At 39.8% G+C, this 22,392-nt stretch overlaps 1 protein-coding gene across 3 annotated transcripts; it reads right to left on the reverse strand.

The window, feature by feature from the left end:
- Positions 1 to 991: 991 nt before the first annotated feature.
- Positions 992 to 21,079, reverse strand: LOC148677131 (cilia- and flagella-associated protein 337-like). 3 transcript variants are annotated; one of them, XM_088618599.1, is made up of 20 exons: positions 20,441 to 21,077; positions 19,391 to 19,515; positions 18,038 to 18,478; positions 17,290 to 17,466; positions 16,677 to 16,848; positions 15,230 to 15,397; positions 14,481 to 14,629; positions 13,513 to 13,746; positions 12,866 to 13,030; positions 12,325 to 12,440; positions 11,691 to 11,821; positions 7,961 to 8,059; positions 7,700 to 7,858; positions 7,136 to 7,323; positions 5,519 to 5,716; positions 4,450 to 4,652; positions 3,304 to 3,413; positions 2,833 to 2,979; positions 2,247 to 2,376; positions 992 to 1,854 (listed from the first exon to the last, which is right to left on the reverse strand). In XM_088618599.1, exons 2-20 carry the CDS (start codon positions 19,499 to 19,501, stop codon positions 1,815 to 1,817), a joined length of 3,138 nt encoding a protein of 1,045 aa, XP_088474725.1. In that variant the 5' UTR covers positions 19,502 to 19,515; positions 20,441 to 21,077; the 3' UTR covers positions 992 to 1,814. The 3 variants fall into 3 exon arrangements, with proteins under 3 accessions (XP_088474725.1, XP_088474717.1, XP_088474735.1); XM_088618591.1 differs by having other exon boundaries at positions 19,391 to 19,533; XM_088618609.1 differs by lacking the exons at positions 992 to 1,854; positions 2,247 to 2,376 and having other exon boundaries at positions 2,843 to 2,979; positions 4,470 to 4,652; positions 19,391 to 19,533; positions 20,441 to 21,079.
- Positions 21,080 to 22,392: the final 1,313 nt, after the last annotated feature.

Here is a 22,392-nt window from a genome sequence, read left to right on the forward strand (position 1 = left end):
ACCAATGGGATTTCATCTTGCCCAGAGTTATTGATATCAGTGTTTAACATCATATCAGCATAATAACATTTCTACGTGCTTAAAAATGCATGGACCACAACAACAAGCTTTTCATTCTATAGGCTCTCTGCTGGCAACATCTTCCTTTTACAAAGCTTTAGATCTTTTTAATTTTGTGATTAAGACTTTTTACAGGTTGTGTGGGTAATAATCTTTCCCTAATTTATTATAATTTAATTTTTTCTGACCCTCCTTTATGAAGTTACAGTATAAGGGGGGGATTTTTCAACATTACTTCCTACAACATTACTTCCTACAGCATTGTGCCCCCAAGAAGTAGTGACAAAAGGATTCAAGTTTTGCTAGTAAAAGTTAAAGCTTCTGTAGTAGCAGTAAAATTAAAATATAAAATAAAAATATTCTCCCAGGACCATAACCCTTAGCCTTCTTCCAGCATTCATTCCAGCAGTAAGTCTGTCAGAGGGAAAAGTAAATGTGTCTCTAAAGCAGCTGAAATCCTTATTCAAGGCAATAGAAAAGTTTCTTTAATGAACTCAGGCCATTCATATTCCCTGGTTGGCACTCTTCCCAGAATTGCTTCTTTACCTTCAATGTGGAGAAACATTTTATTACTTGAGAACTTTCAGACCTCAACTTCCTAACACTGAATTAATGGTTTCTCTCAAAAACATTAAAAATTCTGTCTATACATTTTACTGCATTTTTATTGTTATTATTAAATGGTCCAGTAGATTAAATACATTTGGATCGCAGCCTAATTGTCTCCCATGAATACAGTCTTGAAATTGCTTAAATTGAGTCATACTCTGATTATGTGGTATGAAAATAATGGTGCAGGTTTCAGTTAGAAAGGGGCTTTTGTTCTAGAAATATATCGGTTAACTATAAGCCACTACAAATGGTGAAATTATGGTTGGCCTTCAACAAAATAATAGGAAAAAAATATTTAAAAAATAACTTGTTAGCTAACACTTATATAGTGCTTTTCTGGACACTCCACTCAAAGCGCTTTACAGGTAATGGGAACTCCCCTCCACCACCACCAGTGTGCACTATCCACCTGGAAGAATACATTTCTTAATGTATTTATAATTCTTACATTTATCTGTATCGTTGTTTTTGGACATTTTTTGTAAGACCGTGCACCACTGGGGCTTGGTGGTGAAAGCCGCTGATTCCAGAGGGGGTGCCTTCCGTGTGGAGTCTGCATGTTCCCCATGCCCCGAGCACCCACATTCCAAAGACACGCTGTCAGGGTCAAAGTGGTGCTGCTAAATTGTCCCTGTGCTGGAGAGGACCTCCACTCCAGTGTACAGGCCAGCTGGCCCCCTGAGCTTCCAGGCCAGGCTCCCGGTTAGCATAAACCTTACCTGGGATAAGTGGCTTCACGACAAAGGACGGGTGCTAACAAGATTGCAAGCTGCGCGCATTCCTTGTCACTCCATTGAAATGTCAAAAGCATTGACAACTTTCTGCTTTGTGTCAGACTCTCATATTTAACACTCGGTTAGCAATTGACATTTCAGTGGGTTCTGCAACACTGCTTGCGAATGCATGTTGTAATGGTGGAGGTCAGAAAGACAGCAAAGACGAAAAAGGATGACTCAAAGATCATCACCTGTTTCAGGATGAACCTGTAATACCTAAGGATACTTTGCTGTGGGCTTGGGAGGACTTTCCTTTCAGAACCTGAGGTTTAAGAGGACGCAAAAGATTTCCGACAGGGTGTTTCTTTGGTCTTGCAACCCCCCTCTCAGCTGAAGAACTCTGCTTGCTCATTCCATTAGCAGACTTCAAGGCTTCGACACTGATGAAAAACTCGCTTTGGGTTTCCTGTGCCAAAGGGACAATGGAACTGCAGTAAATGATTCCTACTAACACACAGTAACTACTGTTTCCTGACCGCTCTGCGTGCGAATATTACAGTATGTTTGCTACAATCTGAGCAGTCATACAATTTCAGCTGCAGGAACAGCCAACAGTGAAGGAACAAGTGACTCGCTTTCCTTTTGTTTTCTGTTGTGTGAGGTGAGGGATGATGAAATTGATGAAATTACATCACACCCTGATGTAGAACGCATGCCTCAGGGATGTGCCATACTATTAAATCTATTAATAGAGCAGTACTGGGATGCTAACAGACCTCTAATTGGAATTCTTGTTTTGAAATGGAGCTGTGCTATGAAATAAGGTTTTGCATTCACCTCCCCTGCGACATACTGTACCTGCTTTGCTCTCTGCTGGGTTTCTTGCGGAGTGTGGCCTCCTGTTGCTCATGGGATCGCCTGGCTCTTTGTCCTTGTTCCAGAATCTCCTTTGGAAATAAACTTCTCTCGTCAAAGGGTCCTTTCCCAGCTATTGCACAGAGAAACACACCTCAATGTCTGGAAGATTCAACCTATTTTCAGAACGCAATGGCATCCTTCCCAGACGGTGATCTCCAGTTGCTCTAGTCCGAATTATTATTTTTTAAATTACCATATGAATAGCAATACCTTGTACAATCAGATAATAATTCAACTGTTCTTAATTATGGATGATTAAAAATCAAATTATGATCTCAGATACGAGAGTTTTTTGATAATTTGAGAATGGATTCTTGGACACCTTTAAAAACCCTATCCTAGCAGCCTTGTTCAGAATTCATCATCAGAACTACAGAAGAAAAAAAATCTATTAAAGCATAATAGATAATACTGCAGATATAACACATCTAGGTAACACTCTTCACAATAATTTTCCAATATCTTTATTGGATATTATTGTCTATTGACTTTGACGTTAAATAAATATCAGGTTGGAAAATCTTACTCTCGGAAACCACTAAAATATCAGGGGGCTGTAGGGTCTTCTCATGTCCTTTCTCCCCAAAGTACCGGTGAGGGTTTATGACAAAATCCGGCTTTTCAATTTTCTCCACACGGCTGAGCTCCCCAACTCGCAGGGAGCTGAAAGTACCTGCAATGACACCACATGTAATTAGCGCAAACAAAACAGGTCAGCAGGCCAGAGGGAAAAAAGAGATATCTGCCATCCTGTGTGATACTTGAAAATGAAAAAGAAATTGAAAATAAATGGCTGCTAACATTACAATTAATTATAACCTGCAAGAAACGGAGTAAAAAAAACAGTTTTCATCATTGCTGCTTGGCTAATGTTGTTGAAATACACAATTACCTGTATATGTCCATTTCATGTTTACCATAAAATTCTACCATAAATTTAAGTAATGTACATTTTGACAGGATAGCATATAGAATTCACACATATATTGCATCTTACCAATAGAACTTCGCATTTCCTCATATGGTGAAAGTCTATGGTCACTCTCTTTTAAACCTCTGCATTCTTGGAACCTTTTCCCTAAAATGGTGTTTTGCCATGGATTGGATCTGCGTAGCGGAAACATGATGCACATCAATAATAGGGAATGAAGGCTGACGTACTGTAACGTAGCGATTCTAAGCAGATAAGTGTTTGTGTCTTTTTTGTTTTTTCCCTCTCCTTTGTCCTTGGAGACATCTGTGCTGCAACCACCTAAAATGAACCTAAAGTCTCCAGAGTAAGAGGTGACATATTCTTAGAATTCATTAGAGGGGCTATGCAAAGTGTTACCAGACAGTTACATGCACTGCAAGTCATGCTAATGAATTGGATTTTCATGGACAAAGGCAAATTTATTGTAAGGAATGAAGACGTTTTAAGTGTCTGAAGGTGGCAATATATTAGTTATGGATAGCACTAGTTGATCAATTGTTGTACAGAAGTTCATCCTCTCCTTTTTCTTTAAGATTTTCCTGCATCTCATTGCCTAGAAAAGCCATTACACTGCATCTGTGAAATTGTAAGAGCTGTTTTTCATCACCACAAGGGTTGCTTAAAATCAGATAAAGGCAGAATGTACATTATAATACAATGCTATGCTTCCACCTAGCAAACAGAGGATTTATGTCAACATAAAAAATTTACTTTTGTAATGAGTGAATATACAGTATATGAAAGAGTTGAAATTGTGAAGCATTTCATGTTGCCAGAAATATTAGAAATATTGCTGAAATCTTTTCATTTTTTTTCTTGTGGAATCATGTAAGAGTATTGCTTGGTACTAATGTTATGTACTGTCAAATATTATTATTAATAATAATAATTAGCTTTGAATTAATTAAAATGGCTCCCACTCCTAAAGAATCTCCTGTTCACCTTAACAAACAGGTACATGCTGTTCAATGTAAACAATTTGGCCTATGAAAATGACACATCAGGGTTCTTATTATTACATTTACTTTTTTGAAAATGTGCTTTAATTCAGGAAGAGAGAGTTGAAAGAAAATTAAATTAATAAATTGACGTAAAGCTGGCTCCTTAGGCGCGTGTAACGTAAAGATCCTCGGTAACATTAATAAATCTTTTATAGTGAGAAAAACCTACAAACTGGGATGTTCCATTACATCTAATTCAGTGTCCATAGACTGGTCCAGGGAGCCATCTTCTAGGTCATCTGAATTCTTTTCACTTGAGGTTTCTTCTGAGCCTACATTTGACTTTTCATCTTCAAGCTGCTCTTTCTGGTCCTGTAGGCATGTTGTGGGGACAGGAAGTTCACCGATGCCATCAATGCGCCAGTGTTCTTCCTAGAATTAGGCCCACAGGTTAAAGCATAATTGCCCTAATAGAGGAATCTCTGATTCTGGTCCTAGACCAGTCCCAGTCCAGTTAGTCTTATACAGTAGGTACCCTGCATCATGTATTTCTGAAAATTGGAAACACTTGCAGGTTATTGACCAATTTTGCAACCAATTTTCTCCCTTGAAGGCAGAAAGATATTCGGGTATCTGTTCCAAATTTCATAAATTTAATAAATCACAGTTTTTTTCACAATTTAGTAAATCACAGGCTGAACTCATCGCACATAAACTGAGCCACGCCCTTCAAAATTGATGGTTTCATAGTGACCTAAACACAAAAACATGTATTTGAGCTCTACAAGACCAGGATTGGAGATTACTGCTCTAAATACAGTACTATATCACTCCTTCATTTGGACAGAAACACCCAAAATCTACCATTATACAAGAGCTCTCACAGGACCAAAATCAAAAAGCAGAGACACTCTTTAACTTTCAGTTATTAATAAACAGTACAGTTCATCAAGATACAGACCTACTCAAGTCTCTTCCTGGTGGTCCAAAATGCATCAGGTTTCCTATATCCCTTTAAATCATTAATAGGCTAAGGGATAATTTGGAGCTGTTAAACCTTAATTGGATCAATTTAACCATTCTCTGAGGTGTACTGCTTATATTGTAATTTAAAAAGACAAGGAGACCAAAGGAAAACTTGGATTCTAGACCCTGAGGACCTGAGTTGGGAATGTCTAATGCAGACTTTGATTTCATTTTCATTCCATAAACGCCAAACTTCTTCAATCACAACAGCTTAAAGTATTTGTTCATAAATGGCAGATCTTAATATTATGTGAAATACCATTCCTGCTTACCTGTCCAAATATTCCTACAATTGATCCATTGATGTAGCTGACCACTACACTACAATCCGCAGATGCAGAAATGAGAAGCAATTGTCCATTATGTACACATGTTTCAAGGTGACTGACACAGTCCACATGGGGCTGAAATCTTGTCAGCAAAGCCGGAGGTTGATTGATCACATTATCACTGGAATGAAGGCCATACTCCTAATTGAAAGCCAAAAACAACATCATTAAAAGCTATTACATTCTTATGTGCACATTTCAATCAATAATACATAAGCAAGCTCAAATGTTAAGGGGTTCCCGATGACAGTCAAAGCTTTCAAACGCATCATTCACAGAAGATGATATTTTAATGTCTTACTGGATATTCTGAGGCAACAGAGCAAAAACATGCAACAGGCAAGGTTATAATGAAGACCTGATTTTGAAATGCTGTGTGACTTTTACTTTAAAATGTCTCCATGCACTTAGTATGTGCATGGAGACAAAGTCTCCATGCACATGGATAAAGTTCTTTGAATAAAGCTTTGAATAAAGTTCAAGTCAAGTACTGTAAATACAATTATTGTTATAATAAACTTATTTCACTAGGAATGATAACGCCCAAGATCGAAGCGTGGCGAACTATTGTGGAGTGAATATTTGGCTTAACCCGCTTGGCTGAGGGCCGACCTCCTGGCCATAGGACGAGGAGGCCAGGACCCCTCCGCAAGGTAACCAAGGGGCACTGCAGAGGTGGAGCTGGGGTGGAGGTGGGATGCGAAAGTCGCACGCAAGGGAGAGAGATATCACGTTGGTATTTATAGCATTTGGTGGAGGAAGGATGATGGGAGTGATTGCTAATTACTGACAGCTGAGTACGATTGAGCGTGGTTGTTGTCATCCCTCCCGAACTTTCATTGCAAACTCCATTATTTATTACAAATACATACGCTGCTGCGCAACAGCGCTAAGTCATTTTAGACATAAGGAGTTACACCTCTTCTCAGTCATACGGCTAACAAGGGTACTTTTTGTACCACAAGACACTGGTATAGTATATCGGGATTAATTGATATCTTAAAGCCAGCATTTCAGCCATTTACCATTGAATTGCGTTCCTATATATAAAAAAAAGAACACTGAGTAAAAACAATGCAAAATGTTTGGACAACATTCTATTTACACCATTAGGTCTACTATAAAAAAAGCAGTTCCAAGATATTTTAATCCATTCTAGGAAGCAGTTGGAAGACATTAGAATAGAAAAATCTGGAGTATTATTGGACTCTTTGAGCTGGTGACAAACCTGCTGGAAATAATAGCTTGACTTTTAAGTCAATAAGCAGGATTGGAATCCCTGCCATAATCACCCTACCTTCCACACACTTTGATATTTAAAAATAACCATCAACATGGGTTTTTTTTATGCTTAATTTCATTTACTGTATGATAGAGGATTATGAACAAGACCTTTGGACACATATTTTCTACAAGAAAGGGCATTTGAGCATTCCAGTTCTAATACTTTTTACTGTTTCAGGTCTGGAAATGTGAAATATTAGCTTCAGCTTTCAAATTTTTGAAACTGTTTCAGATGGACGTCCTGAAAAATGAACTCTTTATATCAGCCACTCTAACCTGTATATCCCAGACCTTTACCCATCCATCAACATCTCCAGTGAAGAGGTACTGGCTTGATTTGTCGATACTCATGATTATGGAGCCCACATCCTTGTGAGCAATGAATTCTGCCACCAGACAGCTCTTCACTGTGTTCCAAAACCTCACAGTTCCTGAACCTCCACAAGAGACCAGGTTCGCACCATCTGAGACAGAGACAAAGAGAGAAAAGGAGAAACAAACTGAACTGAAATCAGCAGCTCCATCGTTAACGAGCACTGATAATATAATATGCTAACACACTGCAGACCAGTAAGTATTGTGTTTTATGAACTAGATGCAATTTAATCTTTGCACTGAACTAGTAACTTACATTTTTTTCAGCTCAATGTAACTCATGCATAAATGCAATAAAACCACTGTGTCTAGAAAACTAAAGCTTTGAGCACAGCAGTCACATTTTATTTCAAATAAGTTGGAATGATTAACATATACCTTCAAACTTTCTGCAGAACACGTTTTTTGTGAGTTTTTTTTTTATTTTAAACCTTCCTATTGTTCTGTCATGTTTGTTTAACTTACCTCCAGCAGCCACATTTTTCCTGGCTTCCAGGAATATCAGTCTAGTTATGTTGTAGTTACACTCAGTTTCGGTTTCGGTCAAGACAAGAGAGCGGGTTTGATTTCCTGAGTGCGTAGATGAGGACCGAGATCTATTCCCCAGCTTTGATAGGGCACTGTCTGCAAAATTAAGACCACCAGATAGATTGGGTTACAAAAACATCAAACTGGGGTGTAATCTTTTGTATGTCTTTATAAATAAAAACAAATCCTGCAACTAACCTGACTTAGACTTGAAATTCCTTTTGCCGTCAGGATGAAGTTTGCGGAGAGCGTTTTCGGTGTTGTTGTTCCATATAATTATTTCCCCATCATAACTTCCTGCATAAGAAGAGCGCAGATTTTAAAATAGAGTGCACCTGTACAGCCAGCTTGTCATTCTTGATGCGTGAAAGAAGAGGTGCTTGTTGTCAGTAACTTGTCTTTGACTGCCAGTAATATCAGATTTACAGAGAGGTAGTTTTTCAGGAATCAGATATGTCTAGTGCTAATCAGACGCCAGGCAGGCATCACTTCAGTAGTCAGTATCCGAATGAATGACAGGGATATGATGGTTCCATCTCCAATCCACGAGCACCCCCAGAGAACAGAGATTCTGTGACAGAGAGTGTCATAGCAGTCAATGTTCAGATTTTACCATAAAGTTGTTGAACTGGCACTGTATGTGATGACAAGGCTGGGCTACTGTGAAACACATTCCATCTCCCACCAGACCGGGGACATAAAAAAATCCATCCAGTTTCCTCCAAGTGCTAAACAGTTGCTTATCAGTGATACTACGCAAATCTACTACCTTCAGTTCCGTTCAATAAAACATAAAGTAGATATACAATTAAAACAGAGTTACTAAGGCCTGTGTGGCCAGGCACATATTTCTATTTTTTTATTTTCCCCCACATGTTTTTCAGTTGATTGAGTATTGTGAAAAGATAACAGTTATTTTAACGGCGCTGAACGGGAACAGAAGATACAGCAGAGAAGATTGTCAAAGGAGAATGACCTTTGTACATCATTCATACTGCGCTTTTAACTGACGGAACTTCCATTGGCAGCAGATTATCGCCATTATTTCTTTTGCATCGAGAGATGGCCTTTCAGCAAAATCATTCTGTTTCAATGTAAGGGTCCAGCTTTACCAGCGCTGAGGAGCTCTTAAACCACACACAGCTGAAGAGCTCCTGGATCTCTGTGTGCGGTGCAGGTCATTCTGACAGACAAGGTGATGCAAAGCCTTGAATGGAGAAAAGGAAAGGGCCGCACAGGCTGTCTGCTATCAGGTGCTGCATGGCCTTTTTTCAGGTTTAATGAGTATCCGCGCCCCGACACATCCCAGCAGCGAGATCTTCCCTTGCATTTTGATTCACAGCCTGCAAAGCAGATTTCGCCTCTCCTCGCGCTAATAAACATAATTTAATTTGCACATTTGCATAATCCCGAGAACATGCTTCTGTTCCGGGTGGCTTGTTAGTTATTCTCACTCCACTCCTATTATCCTTTGTATTCTCTGTGCATAGGCAACTCACAACAAAGCTGGAAAAGAGTACCATTGCTATACACCGGACACACACATTGGAAGGCAAGAAGTCCTGCTTGGAACAGTTTCCTTCCTTATCCAGCAAGAGCTGACAGCAAAACAATATAGTTTAAAGAGCAAGAGGGGGTGAAATGGTGACAAGAGCAATTAATGCTCCTGTCTCTCGGAGAAGAGGTGCTGGGTAATTCTGACATGCGGCACCTTCTGTAGGGAGGCTGCATGTTCTCTCTCTGTTCATGTGGGGGCTCTGTAGCTGCTTAGGTTTCCTTCCACCTCCCTGGGTTAATTGGTCTCTCGAAATTGTGTTTGTGTACACTGCGGTGGACTGACATCCCATTCCAGGAACAGCCCCCTGCTTCCTGAATGGGACTGCTAAGGCCCTAACCGGGAGCAGCCTTTTCACTACGGATGTATGGAAGCAGGAAAAATGATTCCCAACCTCACAGAGAGCAAATAGATCAGTAATCAGTTTAAACAGCCAGGGAAAAACAAAGGAGCTTCTCTCTAGCTGGGGACTAAAACAATTCTCTGAAATACACAGTCATTCAGCTGCTTCTGTTTGCTTTCTTAACTCCTCTACGGGTAATTGGTTTTACTTTAGCTTCTACCGTGCATAAAAAATGTTCATTCGTTGACTTTCAAAACTCTTTTTGTACTTCTACTTTCTTGGAATAGAATACTTTGATAGCAAGTACCATTGGGTTAATTAAGTTTTAATTGCACATAGAAATCAGACTCCTCATTAAAATGTGCCTGTCCCTTATTGTCAAAATAAGCTGTGAGTTAAAGCCACAATAAAGCTAAGATGTTATTTAACTGAAACAGAATAGCACGCATAAAAGAGAATTAAACAAAATACCAAAAATACCAAAATAAAGATCTCTAAGCATGCAAACATATCAGGGTATTTGTACTGTACTAAACAGCATCCATTTTTTTAAAAAAATAGAATCTGTTACTTTATATTGAACAGTATTTTGAGGAAATTGCTTCAGGCAGATGCCAAAACAGAACACTCAGGTTGAATCTTCTTTATTTTGTTTTAAAAGACAGTGAATATGCATATTGGAGCAGAAGACTCCCCAGAACAGTAGCAGACAAATCCCACTATTGTAGGATCTCAGACTACGTAAAGCTTGATGTCAAGATGATAAACATACAGTATATACATATATTTTTCAATAAACAAGAAACGAAGTGGCAGTGCGGAGTGGTGGTCCAGGGATTTAGTGGATTCACCTCCAGGGTGGGCTCTGTCTTCTGCAACGTTGAATAAGGTACTACACTCATACCAGTCCCGTAAAATGACGATTTCTATAAATGGTGTAGCAGTAAAGGCTATTATTATGCTTAGAATTGAGTGTTCAGAAAGAGGCTGCTGGCTACTTAACTCCTTTTTTAGTCAGCTTCTCAGAACTGCTGATATGATGTGACTCTGTAATGAGCTCCCCATTGTAATTTTGATTGATCCATGAAACACAGCTGTACTTCTATCGACGCCACTGAATATCAAGGAGTATTCAGAGTTGCAGCTACGAAATACCAACGAACAGACTTTCTGAGTTTGGCCCATCTCCGTCTCGCCTGTGGCCATGTGACTTTGTGCATGTTGCACATTGGAGCAGTGCAAGACTGAATGGAACCCTTTCCTTTTCTTCGTCTGTGACGGTTGGACATCCTTTGACACAGAGCCAGCGGGCCCACGATTGGACACCTCAACCGGTTCCACTATTCCACTCCCCGTGGCACTTTTAAAAATCTCATCCTGACTGTGTCTGGCCTAGCATCTCGTTCCAACGAGTGCGCATCTAATGTTCACATTATAACCCTTGAGGATTTAAATTATTCTTCATATTTAATTATTCTAAATGAGTTTGTGTTTGATAAAGATTAGATTAGGAAAGTAATTGAATACCTACAGTACTTGGACTTTCCAGCATATAAATGTTGATGTAATGGTATGAGGCTGGTTCACAGCAAATCTGACTACCAACTCAAGCGTTATAGGCAATGTATTTTTACCCTGTGTTATTAATCACTCTTGTATCATATTAGCTTGCTGTCTTAATAAAACTGCATATTGTATTCTTCAAAACCATCCGCGTGCCACTGTTTTTCAGATTGAGTGGTCTCTAGTATCCATAAAATTCTCCATGAGTTTACCATTCCAGTTTCTGTTCTTTTCTATAAATTCAAATCATTGCAGTGGTTATGGATGTTTGGGATAAAAGCATCAGCCATGTAAATTAGAAGTCATCGATTATGACGCTAGCAGAATCAAACAAAACAAATAACATTTAAACAAAATTTTATGGGGGGCAATACCCATTTGAAGGTAAAAGGCAATGAGGATATTAAAATGATCAGGAAAACAATGTGTTTTCAGGATAGAGTACCAGTAGAAAAAACAAAAGATACCTGAGACCAAGGTCTGCGGAGGCAGGAAAGCTGCACAGAGGATGTCATCCTGGTGCTGGAGACCCCCTTTCCATTCAGAAGGCTTCACAAAAAACTGTGTCAGGCTGTTCAGTCGAAACACTGTAATCATTCTGGAGAGGGTAGAGATACAGTATGAGCTGTAAGGGTTTACAAGATGTCAAGTGTGAAAGGATATTTCAAATGTTAGAGGAATGGATATCTACGTGGAGGGGACAGTGAGACAGGCACCAGGGCACTAGTGAAACGTATGTGGAGGTGCATTTGAAACCAAGAACTGGAGTGTCCAGGAGTCTACCCAGCCATGCTGCTGATCCCATTACCCTGGCTTTGTTCAATAAAGGGCTGAAGCAGATCCTTGGATCAATTACATATAAATGACCATATGGGCTAGATGGACCCAGAGGCATAGTCCCGTTTGAAAACTTCTGTGTTTAACTAAAGATCACATCGAGTATGCATCACAGAGATTTGTTATCAGTGCCTACAGACTCCGTACAAGCTTCTTGAGTGTATCACCATCAGAGAGCCGGAGAGTAGAAATACACAGTTCTCGTTTTTTAATCCCGACCACTGCACAGTAAATCACGACTGGTATAAAACGATGTCGACACACCTTTCCCATCCCAGAACTAACACTGTCCTCTTGAGTACCAAGATCTGGGAGATCTCCACCGCTTGGTCTAAACCAGCACTCAGTTTATGATGGCAGTGCCCGTTGAAATCCCACACCTAGGAATTAAACAGACACAGCAACAATCTGAAAGAAAACATGTGTCATTTCTTTGTACCACCACTGATAAAATACCCATCCCTATTTTAAAAAGAAGCTCTTTAGAGATATCTTTATTATTAATGTCATTCCCAAATGTCACCCATCCATTATCGAGAAGCTGGTTAGGAATCACAGCCACCTCGAGGAGGCACAGGGTGTGAGGAGTGACTACAAATCAATATGAGTCATTTCACAGCTGCCCAGTATTGCCGGAGCTGATGTTTAAATCACATTTAAAAAGAGTAACCTGGTGAAATACAGTAGCTTCGGCAGAATATCCTGCTGAGAAATATCGCAGAGGAGGTGAAGCGAACAACCCTCCAGTGTCTTTTGGGAAGATGTTGCTGCATGAGGGACGGATGACAACATCTTCTACACTGACCTTTACCATCCCATCTGTGGCTCCGGTGAACAGCCTGGTACCAGTGGCGTCTAGCGCCATAGCGGAGATCTCAGCATTGCCGTGGCACCTGGTGAACTGCTTAATCTTCTGTCCTGTATCTATCATCCAGCAGGTAACGGTCGAGTCGGCATCAGAGCTTATTACCTTCAAAAACAATGAAGCAAAGAAATGCACTTTCATTTTCCTGCAGCAGGATCATTTAGGGGTCGGAGCAGTTCACTTTTGGGGTGACTTCAATTGTTGCTACAATAATTCATTTAAACTCTGCTAAGTTTGTCTTTTGTTTTGGTACAGTAGGTTTTGTAGCAATATAGTACTGCCACATTCCAACAATACACATTCCTAGATTTATTTAGTTCTATAATATGTCATGCAGAGAGCTAACAGTTTTACCCCTGCCTTTGTTGCGGTTTTATACTTCTGGGAAAAGAAAAAAACTGAACTAGTTCACAAAATGAGCTGGTGAACTTACCACTGTTTGACTTGGTCACTAGAGTGGAAAGTCAATCTTCTAAGACATTGTGACAGGGATTCACAGCACATTACTCGCATTGCCAGATATGCTACTGGTTGCAAAAATGTTCTGTCCTACATCAAGCGGGGCAGAAATACAGATAGAAACTCACTTGCTTAAACACCGGATTGTAGAGAACACAGCTGACAGGTTTTGCATGGCTTGTGACTCTCTGGCCAGTTTCTTGCTTGACTTCTAGAAGCGTGATCTGGTTGTTGAAGGTTGTCAGAAGCTTCCCATGCTCTTCATCAAAGTACAGTACCATATGGAAGTCTACACATTTGGGGAAAATGCCAGCTACGCGTTGAATGCACAACTGATGATGCACATCCCAAACTCGCAAAACCTTAAAAACAGCAAAGTATGTTGGAATTTTCTTTCTTCTGAAGACCAAAACATCAGCTTTCAGTTATTTTTCACATTGCAAAAGTTGCGAACAGAACAAAAACATATACAGCCGGCATCCTATGATAAGTGACTTAACTATGAGTTTAACTCAAGCTTTTACATACGACAACCTCATTTACTGTCAGTTATAATAATAATAATGAAGTGATGAACCCAAATGGCTGAAGCATAGCAGCACCTCTATATAGCACAATCATGTGGAGAAGTAACAGGTTACAAAATATTGCATTAAAGGGGATTTTGAGGAGTCCAGATTGTGCAAGTCCATTAGCCAGGACACCACAGTTAACAATAGCACTCTTGCAAACAGTGCCATGGGATATTAAATTAGCAAGTGGCTAAGATTTTGAGGTTATCATTTCATTTAAAGGCCGACAGCTCCTACAGCACAGTGTCCCCAGTCACTTGGAGACTGGGTTTGGAAATTCAGGCCTGGAAGGAAGGGCGCCACATATCGTCTTCAATAAGGATGGCCTACATGCTACTCAACGAAGCACACAATATAAACATTACTGCAAGGTAGTTACCTAGACTAGGCATTAATGATTTTAAGATTCTGTTTGAGACTGATTCAATTATACTACAATGGAAAAATAATCTGTTTTCTGTGCTCAGATTAACACAGCAACTGTTTGGTTTGTGTTAGAAGGAAAAAAGACAAAAGCGAATCACCTTGTCCTTTGAAAAGCTTAAAAGTTGCTTTTTCGCAATGATGAACTGCACTGCTATGACACTGGCCATGTGTCCCTGCAGAACCCCAGTGGGCTTGGAAATCACATAAGGATTCCAAAGGCAAACTTTGTTGTCAATACCAGCAGTGGCTGTAGGGAAGCAAGGAGAAAACTCTAAAAAGGCATGTATTGCTGTTTGCCTGAATTCAGGCTCTTTAAAAATATGTTATATACAGCAACAGAAGCTTGAAGTGATGACAGGATATCATTTTGTAATATACTGACTAAGGCAAAACATCAGAGAGAATTAAAACAACCTTAAGTTACAAACCGCAGGGTGCTTTGCACATGTGAAACCAAAATGTACAAGGCCTCAGTGACTTGTTGGCATTCCTGGAACAAGGGGGTCTGAGATTTGCCATCCTGACGATTAAAAACCTGCTGTTGCTTAGCATTCTATTTTCTTTAATTCATTTTCATTAGGAAATCTGTAATTAGTCCCCCATTGGTTAGGAGGAAAATAAAAGGAGCAGGATTAATACAAAGGTTACTGATACTACAACTGCCACTGTTTATATCATTAAAGAAATCCCACTGTGACTAACAAAAGTAATTAGCACAGGAACGACTGTGGGTGAGGGTGATGTGTAAGGGGTGTTTATAGACTTCATCCTAGTGACCAAAAAAAAAAGCTTGATTACATAAAATGAAATAAAATAAAATGAGCTCTAGAGAAGAGAGGAAATGTACCAATTAAATTCATTCCTGCGTGGTAGTCGAAGTCGTTGATGCCTTTGCTGATGTGGAAAATGGTTGTGCGAAGTGGGGCGCCTTCGTTTTCCTTCCAAGCCAGCACTACGCTGTTCACAGCGCCAGTCGTGCAGGAGATAAAGGCTTCCAAATTGCCCAGGTACTTCACTGATTGAACACAACCGAGTCACCTCACAGTTTAACAACTGGATTTAGAGGACAAACCTTCCCCCGGTCTGCTTGTCCAGTCTGCTTGCCCTGCCTAAGCAATTGAACTCAAAAACAGAGCTTAAATCTCAAATTGGCCAATGTGAAAAAAACCGTCAAACTAAACTTAAATTTGTTTAAAATCATTTTGTATGTCAGGGTTACATACTGTATGCAACACCTTTCACTGTTCTCATCAACTTTACTCACCAGTCCTACACTGCATAACTTTTTTCCAATCAAGTTAAACACATTCTGCTGTATCTCTGGGGATCTCATGGACAAGGCTATAAATACTAAAATAATTAATGACATAATTAAGATACTGTGGTTATGCAGTTTTCTCTATACCTACTGCAGTGTTGCTATGGTTACACAGAAACTCCCTCATTTCAGAAGCAGCATGCTAATCGTTAAATAAAAGGGAGCCATTGACAAGGTAACTGCAAGTGAAAAACATTTTTAAAAAATCAATATGATACAAAGTTATTCGTTTTGTGCCACAGGCGCGAGTATCAGGACAATACATATATAAAACACCCAACAATAACAAAGCCAATTATAATGAGATCACATTCCATTTCAGAAAGGACATTACGGTCATCTGAGAGGTACAGTGCCTAAATCACCTCTTAGCTCTGTGTGCTACTAACATAGGTTGGTTAACCATTCACTGTACTGGATCTCAGAAACAACATCCAAGTTCACGCAGTACCTGTACTAGAAGGATGACTGCTAGAAGATTTTCATTTATTGTGGCAGCGTGCTCCAATCAGCCCTATTGGGCCGTCACAACTATATTAGACACTGAGCTTGTTACCAAACAAGCAATGAAGTGGCTAGAGAAGTAAGCCAATGGGAGTATTTAAAATCTTGAAGGTTTCCATAAAACTGGAACTTCAACGGTGCCGAGATAGCCCTACTGACAGAACGACAAGAGGCTGCTATCGTCACGACCGCAGACATTACCAAGAGGTTTGTGTGACAGCTGTAATAAAATTGGTTTTCCTGTCACGGTGCAGTGATTCAAAGCTGCAGCAGCACGACAAGGACAGTTTAACAGGCACGTAAGGGAATGTACTGACCAGCTTCTTTAAGCTGGGGCTCACTGTGTGAAAATGAATAAGCATGACAATTCTGCAACTTCCTGGACACCGATACTTAGCAAAGTACCTGCAATGAATCTGAGTGAATGCAGCATTGATGCTGAATAAGTATATTGTTGCGCTAATGTAGCTACCTCGTCGAACCCAGCTGCTCCTGTGAGCCCTGTGTCTCACAATATAGCAGCTCCTGTGGCAGCCACTGACAAGCTCGGGCCACTTAATGATTATTACTGAGTCCGGATCCGCTGTGTTGGTTGGCCTCTCAAATAGCGATATTTGTGCGGTTGTGAAACAAATTCCATTCACCTGCAAAACAAAAAAACCTGGAACATGTTTTACCACATACGTGCTGTTTGAACACAGTTAAAAACTTCAACAGGTCACGAATCTGGTACTTATTACAGTAGATGGATTGCAAAAATGAAAAAGAGCCATTTGTTGTACTGAATTAGGCATTTGTGCTAGAATGTGCACTCCGCTGTGTAGTTACTATACATATACTGTACATAATTTCTGTCTTCCTATTTTCTGTTAAAATAAAATAAACATTTTTTTTTATTGGCATTGAAAAGGATGCATCTGTGCCACTTTGTCAGTCAAGGCCACAATTTAAAGTGAATGCACCCAGATAAGGTCACAAGTTTTTACAAATATTTAAAAAAACATCCATCCTTCTTTTTCTCTTTAGTTCACAAATGTTTTCAGGATACAGATTTACTGTAAAGCCTGTGGCTTACGGTACTGTACCTCTCCACCAACATCTCCAAAGCTCAGCACTGCCTCATCTGCATCTCCTGGGTTGTACCAGTAGTCCATACTTATTGGTGTTTGCTCAAGGTCCTGGATTTTATATTGGCAGGAGAACTCCTGCTTAGACAGTAGGTCATAGAAGCAAATTTCTTTGCTAGTAAATCCAACAGCTATCTGTTGGAGAGTATGAAAAAAACACATTAATGAGCAGTCCTTATTATGAGCATCTTCATTCAAAGCAAAACAAATGAAACAAAACAATCTATCACATCCATTTTTAATCACCAGTCTTCCCAGCAGGCCCAAGGTTGTGGCCACAAGGCAGGACTACACTCCAGGGAAGACACCAGCCTATTCCCAGGCGCACACACACACACACACACACACACACAAAGGCTTCACTCACACTTGCAGTAAAACAGAGAAACTGATTCATCTGCATCGCAATTCTTGGGAAAACTGGGAGGAAATTAGCGTACGTGTAGAAACCCCACTCAGACATGTGAACATGCATACCACACTCCATGCAGAGACAGGAACCTAGAACTGGGACAGAACAGCACGGGTCCACCATTAAATTCTACCCATCCAGTTTCAAATCAGATTACAAAAATTTCAACAATTTGTGAGTTTTAATTTAATATTTACTATATAAAGTTTTCATTCCTTCTACAGATTTTATTGAACCAGAAGAGAGAGTTTAAGATTATTTCTGCACCACTGGGTACAGTGACACTCTGTATACCTTGTTGACATTTGGTAACAAAGCCAGACTTGTCACCCAGAGGTCTTTGAGTTTAACAGAATCGGTGGCGATGCGGATCGTTTTCTGAGTCGTAAGGCTGTCAGTCCAGATTCCCAGCAGCCCCTCTCTGCTGATGGTCAGGTATCTGCTGGAGCTCCTCAAATATGCAATCTTCTGGATTGGTTCCTTGTGCGCCGTTGGAAGGAGTTTTATATCCTTCCACTGCGGAACCACGGAGGTTTTTGTATGCTCATCTCTTTCGTAAAGTTCCAGGAGCAGAAAGGAGGTCAGCTTGTCCCAGGTGATAAAACCTTCTCGCGTCACATCAATTTTATCAAAAAGCTCTCCATACTCATCCTTGGTGCCTCGACCAACCAGTGAAGATGCTTTATCTACAAACACTTCTCTGATCACGCATACAGGTTCCTTTAAGTCAGGTAACTAGAGCAAGAGACAAGAGAGGGCGGAGGAGTATGTAACAAAGGCGTGAAAGAATGGAATCTATAATTACCAACAGAATCCGTGCATGTGTTTACATGTGATCTTTCTTAGGTCTTAATTATCAACATTGAATAAGTAACAATGTACGGTATATGAGTGTGTAACCACGTAAGAAACTAATAATCCACATTATAAGAAACAACAGTAAACAAGTCCATCTACAACTCATATCTACAGAATGTGTAGTGGTATTGCCCCTTGAGGCTTTTTTGTCATTTGCAGGTTGGAACAATCCAAGGCATTACATTCTGTGGCCCTAGCTGTGTGGTAAAAATCAATACTTTAGATGGCAAAGCAAAGGGGACAGACTTGCTGCTCAACTGTGCTTGATGCTGAACATAAGGGAAGTCAAGTATTCTCCTGTCTGGAGAATTTAATAGCACAGATACAGTATTTGCTGTGGATGCTCCCCTCTGAACACTCGCCTTTGCAGACGAAAAAGCAGTCCTAGAGCACAGGGGGCAATAGCCAACGGAAGGGGCAAATGATATATGTGCCCTCAGTGAGGTCTGAGTTTCAGGAAGGTTCTCCTGTGGCAATACACCAAGTCTAGGAGTTGAGAGGTGGAGCTCACCAGTGCACAATCCGCTTTGTAAAGCATGCAAGAAGAAAATAACAGCAACACTTACATTCTAAACACGTTCTTATCAGGATTTAAACAAACAGAATGTTTTTATCTCAACAAAACCTCAAGAAATTCACATGGACTGTTACATGAACAGTCTTTCAACAACCTCTGGTGTAAAAACATAATTTTATATAGTTTTAGCTACATAAACACACAATTACATTTTTGGGGCTTTTTTTTTTTTTTTTAGAGATGGGGAGAAGGAGAAGTTTGTCTGAGCTTACCAAGAAAAGCATCTGCATTTTCAGGAAGTCCTTCATGCTTAGTCTGTTTTCTATAAACTCAGTCTCTTTCTTCTCTCTTGTATCCATTTTGTCAGGAACTAGGGTTGCCATTGTGCTCTCATTCTCTGAAAGGTGTAACTCACCTGTAAAACCCCATACTGCTGAAACTCACAGCCACCATCGCCAAAACAAGCCTTTGAAAATGCTTAATTATACAGAGTTGGACAAACTACTGAGGGGCCTTTATTTATTGTTGTGGTAAAAAAAAAAATATTTTCACATATTGATAAAGGAAGACCTTGCAAATGCATGGCTCAACATAAGGAAATTAATGACTTCTGACTTTAAGCTTACATAAAGACTTTCACATAATATTTCTATTGAAAATAAATACTTGTATTTGTACAGAATCATTCGCAGTTATTATCCAGAGATGCTCAAGAACAATTTCAGCTTGACAAAGTGAGATTTTTGTGTTTGTAGATGGTACCAATAGAAACAAGCATCAAGGTCACTACTGAATGTTTTCTGGATGCCCTTAGGGTCTTTTCAATGAAAAATAAGGATCACTGCCTCTAAAATGCAATAGGATCCAAGTCATCTACAAATACAATCAAGGCTGAAGGAGCACAGCAGCTACTGTTTTGCCCTTGAAAAGAATTGAAGGAAAAAAAAAACATTGCTCACCAATTTCATAATATTGATTAAAAAAGAAAAACCAAAAACGATGTGCTCACCTGAATAACCTCAAAGCATTAGTCAATATTAAGATAAGAAACGACTGCAAGTACATCCAGTGTTCAACCTTCAACTTCTTCCAACTTCCAACTGAAACTATACTGGCCTGCTTATATCATAAAGGGCTAAACAGCTACATGACCGGAAATAAAATATTTTGACCCCTTCCATTCACGGCTACTGTAGCAATCTAAAAAATAAACAATCATAGGGAAAACATGTCTAGGAAGAAACTAGACGTACATTTATTCAGAGCGAACTTCAAGCAAAGAAAAAAAAACAAATCTCATACTTGTGAAATGTGTAGCCTACCTAGAAACTACCAAAGGTTTTCACATCCAAAGACATCCTTGGAGTTGCAGGAAATGTAATTTCAGCTGTTTTTGAAACATCTCTCTTTAAAATCAGTATCCAGCGGCATGTGCAGGAGGCAAGTTGTGGATTAAAAGCAGCACAGTAAAAACTCTGCCTTTTCTTCTCTTGCAATGCCTTGGAAACGTTTCCTGGCAACCAGGAGTTGAGACTGTTGTGTTTGTGCGTCTTGCTTCTGCTCCATTCAAACACGGGACACTGGAGAGGTACTAATCTCAGCTGAGAACACCCACTGATAGAGAACAATGTGAGCCACACATTACACACAGTGACCTGAAAACAGCCTTCAGGGTAATGACCTGTTTTCAATGATTTAGTCAGTCATAATGTGTCAAAGCTCTTACAATTCAAAAGGTCACTTTAGAATCCACCGTCCATTGGATTGTTTTGCTACACACTGTACTGTTTGGTCTTCCTCTTAAATGTAGGTCAACTCAGACCTGGGTTCTCTCAGCCACTGGAAGAAGAATCATCGATGCAACACCTAAAACGTCTGTTGCAGTTACTGCACTAGGCTTGTGGAATGTTTCTCCTCTCCTGCATTCCTTGTTTTCTTTAAAAAAAAGAATCCCACGCTTGCAGTAATATCTGAAACCTTTATCCAGGTTTTCTTCATGCTCAAGTTCTTGATCCAGAATTTTTTTTTTGCCAGGCACCTATTTAAAACAATAAACATACGATGGTTTTCTCCTTATGTTTATGATCAACTCCTTGCATTTGTACAGTGTTTTTCTTCTCAAAGAGCTTTATACTGTAAATACAGGATAGGACCCACTTCTTTACCACTGAAGTGCAGCACCCATCTGGATGGCACATGGCAGCCATTTTGCACTGGCTACCACGCTACACAGCAGCTTAGATGGAAAACCGAGAAACTGCCTTACCCATTGAATTAAGGGGGAACTTTAGGCAGGCTACATTGTACAAGTAGAGGAATTGAGCCAGCAATCAGAGGTTAAAACTCATACTTTCTTACACAATGCACCTTTCTTTAATGACCAGACAAGCAAAACCTCTCATCCATTTATCTCATCAGAAGGACAGTACCTTCTACAGCACAGTCTCCCCAGCCAACATACTGCAACATCGCTTAGGGAATTCTGGTCACGAAGGAAATGCACCACCTGCTGGTCCACCATCAGTTACAGCACCTTCACTGAGGAACCAGCCGTGCTGGGGTTTTGAGGTTCTGACAAAACCAGACTAGATTCACAGGGATAGGGAACTCGAGTTCTTCTAGTGACAGGTTCCTGTACATGAAACCCAACTTAAATCAATGAAAACGACCGATTTTACTTCTTATACACTTAATTAAGGTTCAATTAAGTCAAAAGGGCCCGAAAAACAACGAAAGCCCAAAATGCAGCACTTCAGAACCAAGGTTACTTACCACCAGGTAATTCAGTTTTTATACAGGGGGCAATTTAGAGGCACAAATTAACCTAAATGTTTTTCAAATGTTGGAGGAAACTCCAGCCCTTCAGCACGCATATAACCCATGTAGACCCAGACAGAACAAACAAAAGGCATCCGAGATGATAACTGAATCCAGGACACAGGAGCTGATGGTCAAGAGTTGGGCCACATATTCACAGCAAAGTTATAGTATTTACTTATACTGTATTTAGCATATAAGCAATGCTATAAATTTATGTAATTTCTATTTTACATCTCTACTGACAGTGTTCATTTTCTGCAAAAGTGAACTCTTTTAGGCACAGCCATTAGCTAGCATGACATACGGTTTATAGCCTCTTATAAATTGTATGAATTTATACATGTAAAAGATGTCTGCAAAACTTTATTCTACAGAACGTATTTCACACTGTAAACATTTATTACAATTATCAAAAACTAAATGCAGAATTACCAAATGACAGTTCTCCGAGACC

Source organism: Lepisosteus platostomus, chromosome 2 (genome assembly GCF_059453375.1).
Source record: "Lepisosteus platostomus isolate fLepPlt1 chromosome 2, fLepPlt1.hap1, whole genome shotgun sequence".
NCBI classification, from domain to species: domain Eukaryota; kingdom Metazoa; phylum Chordata; class Actinopteri; order Semionotiformes; family Lepisosteidae; genus Lepisosteus; species Lepisosteus platostomus.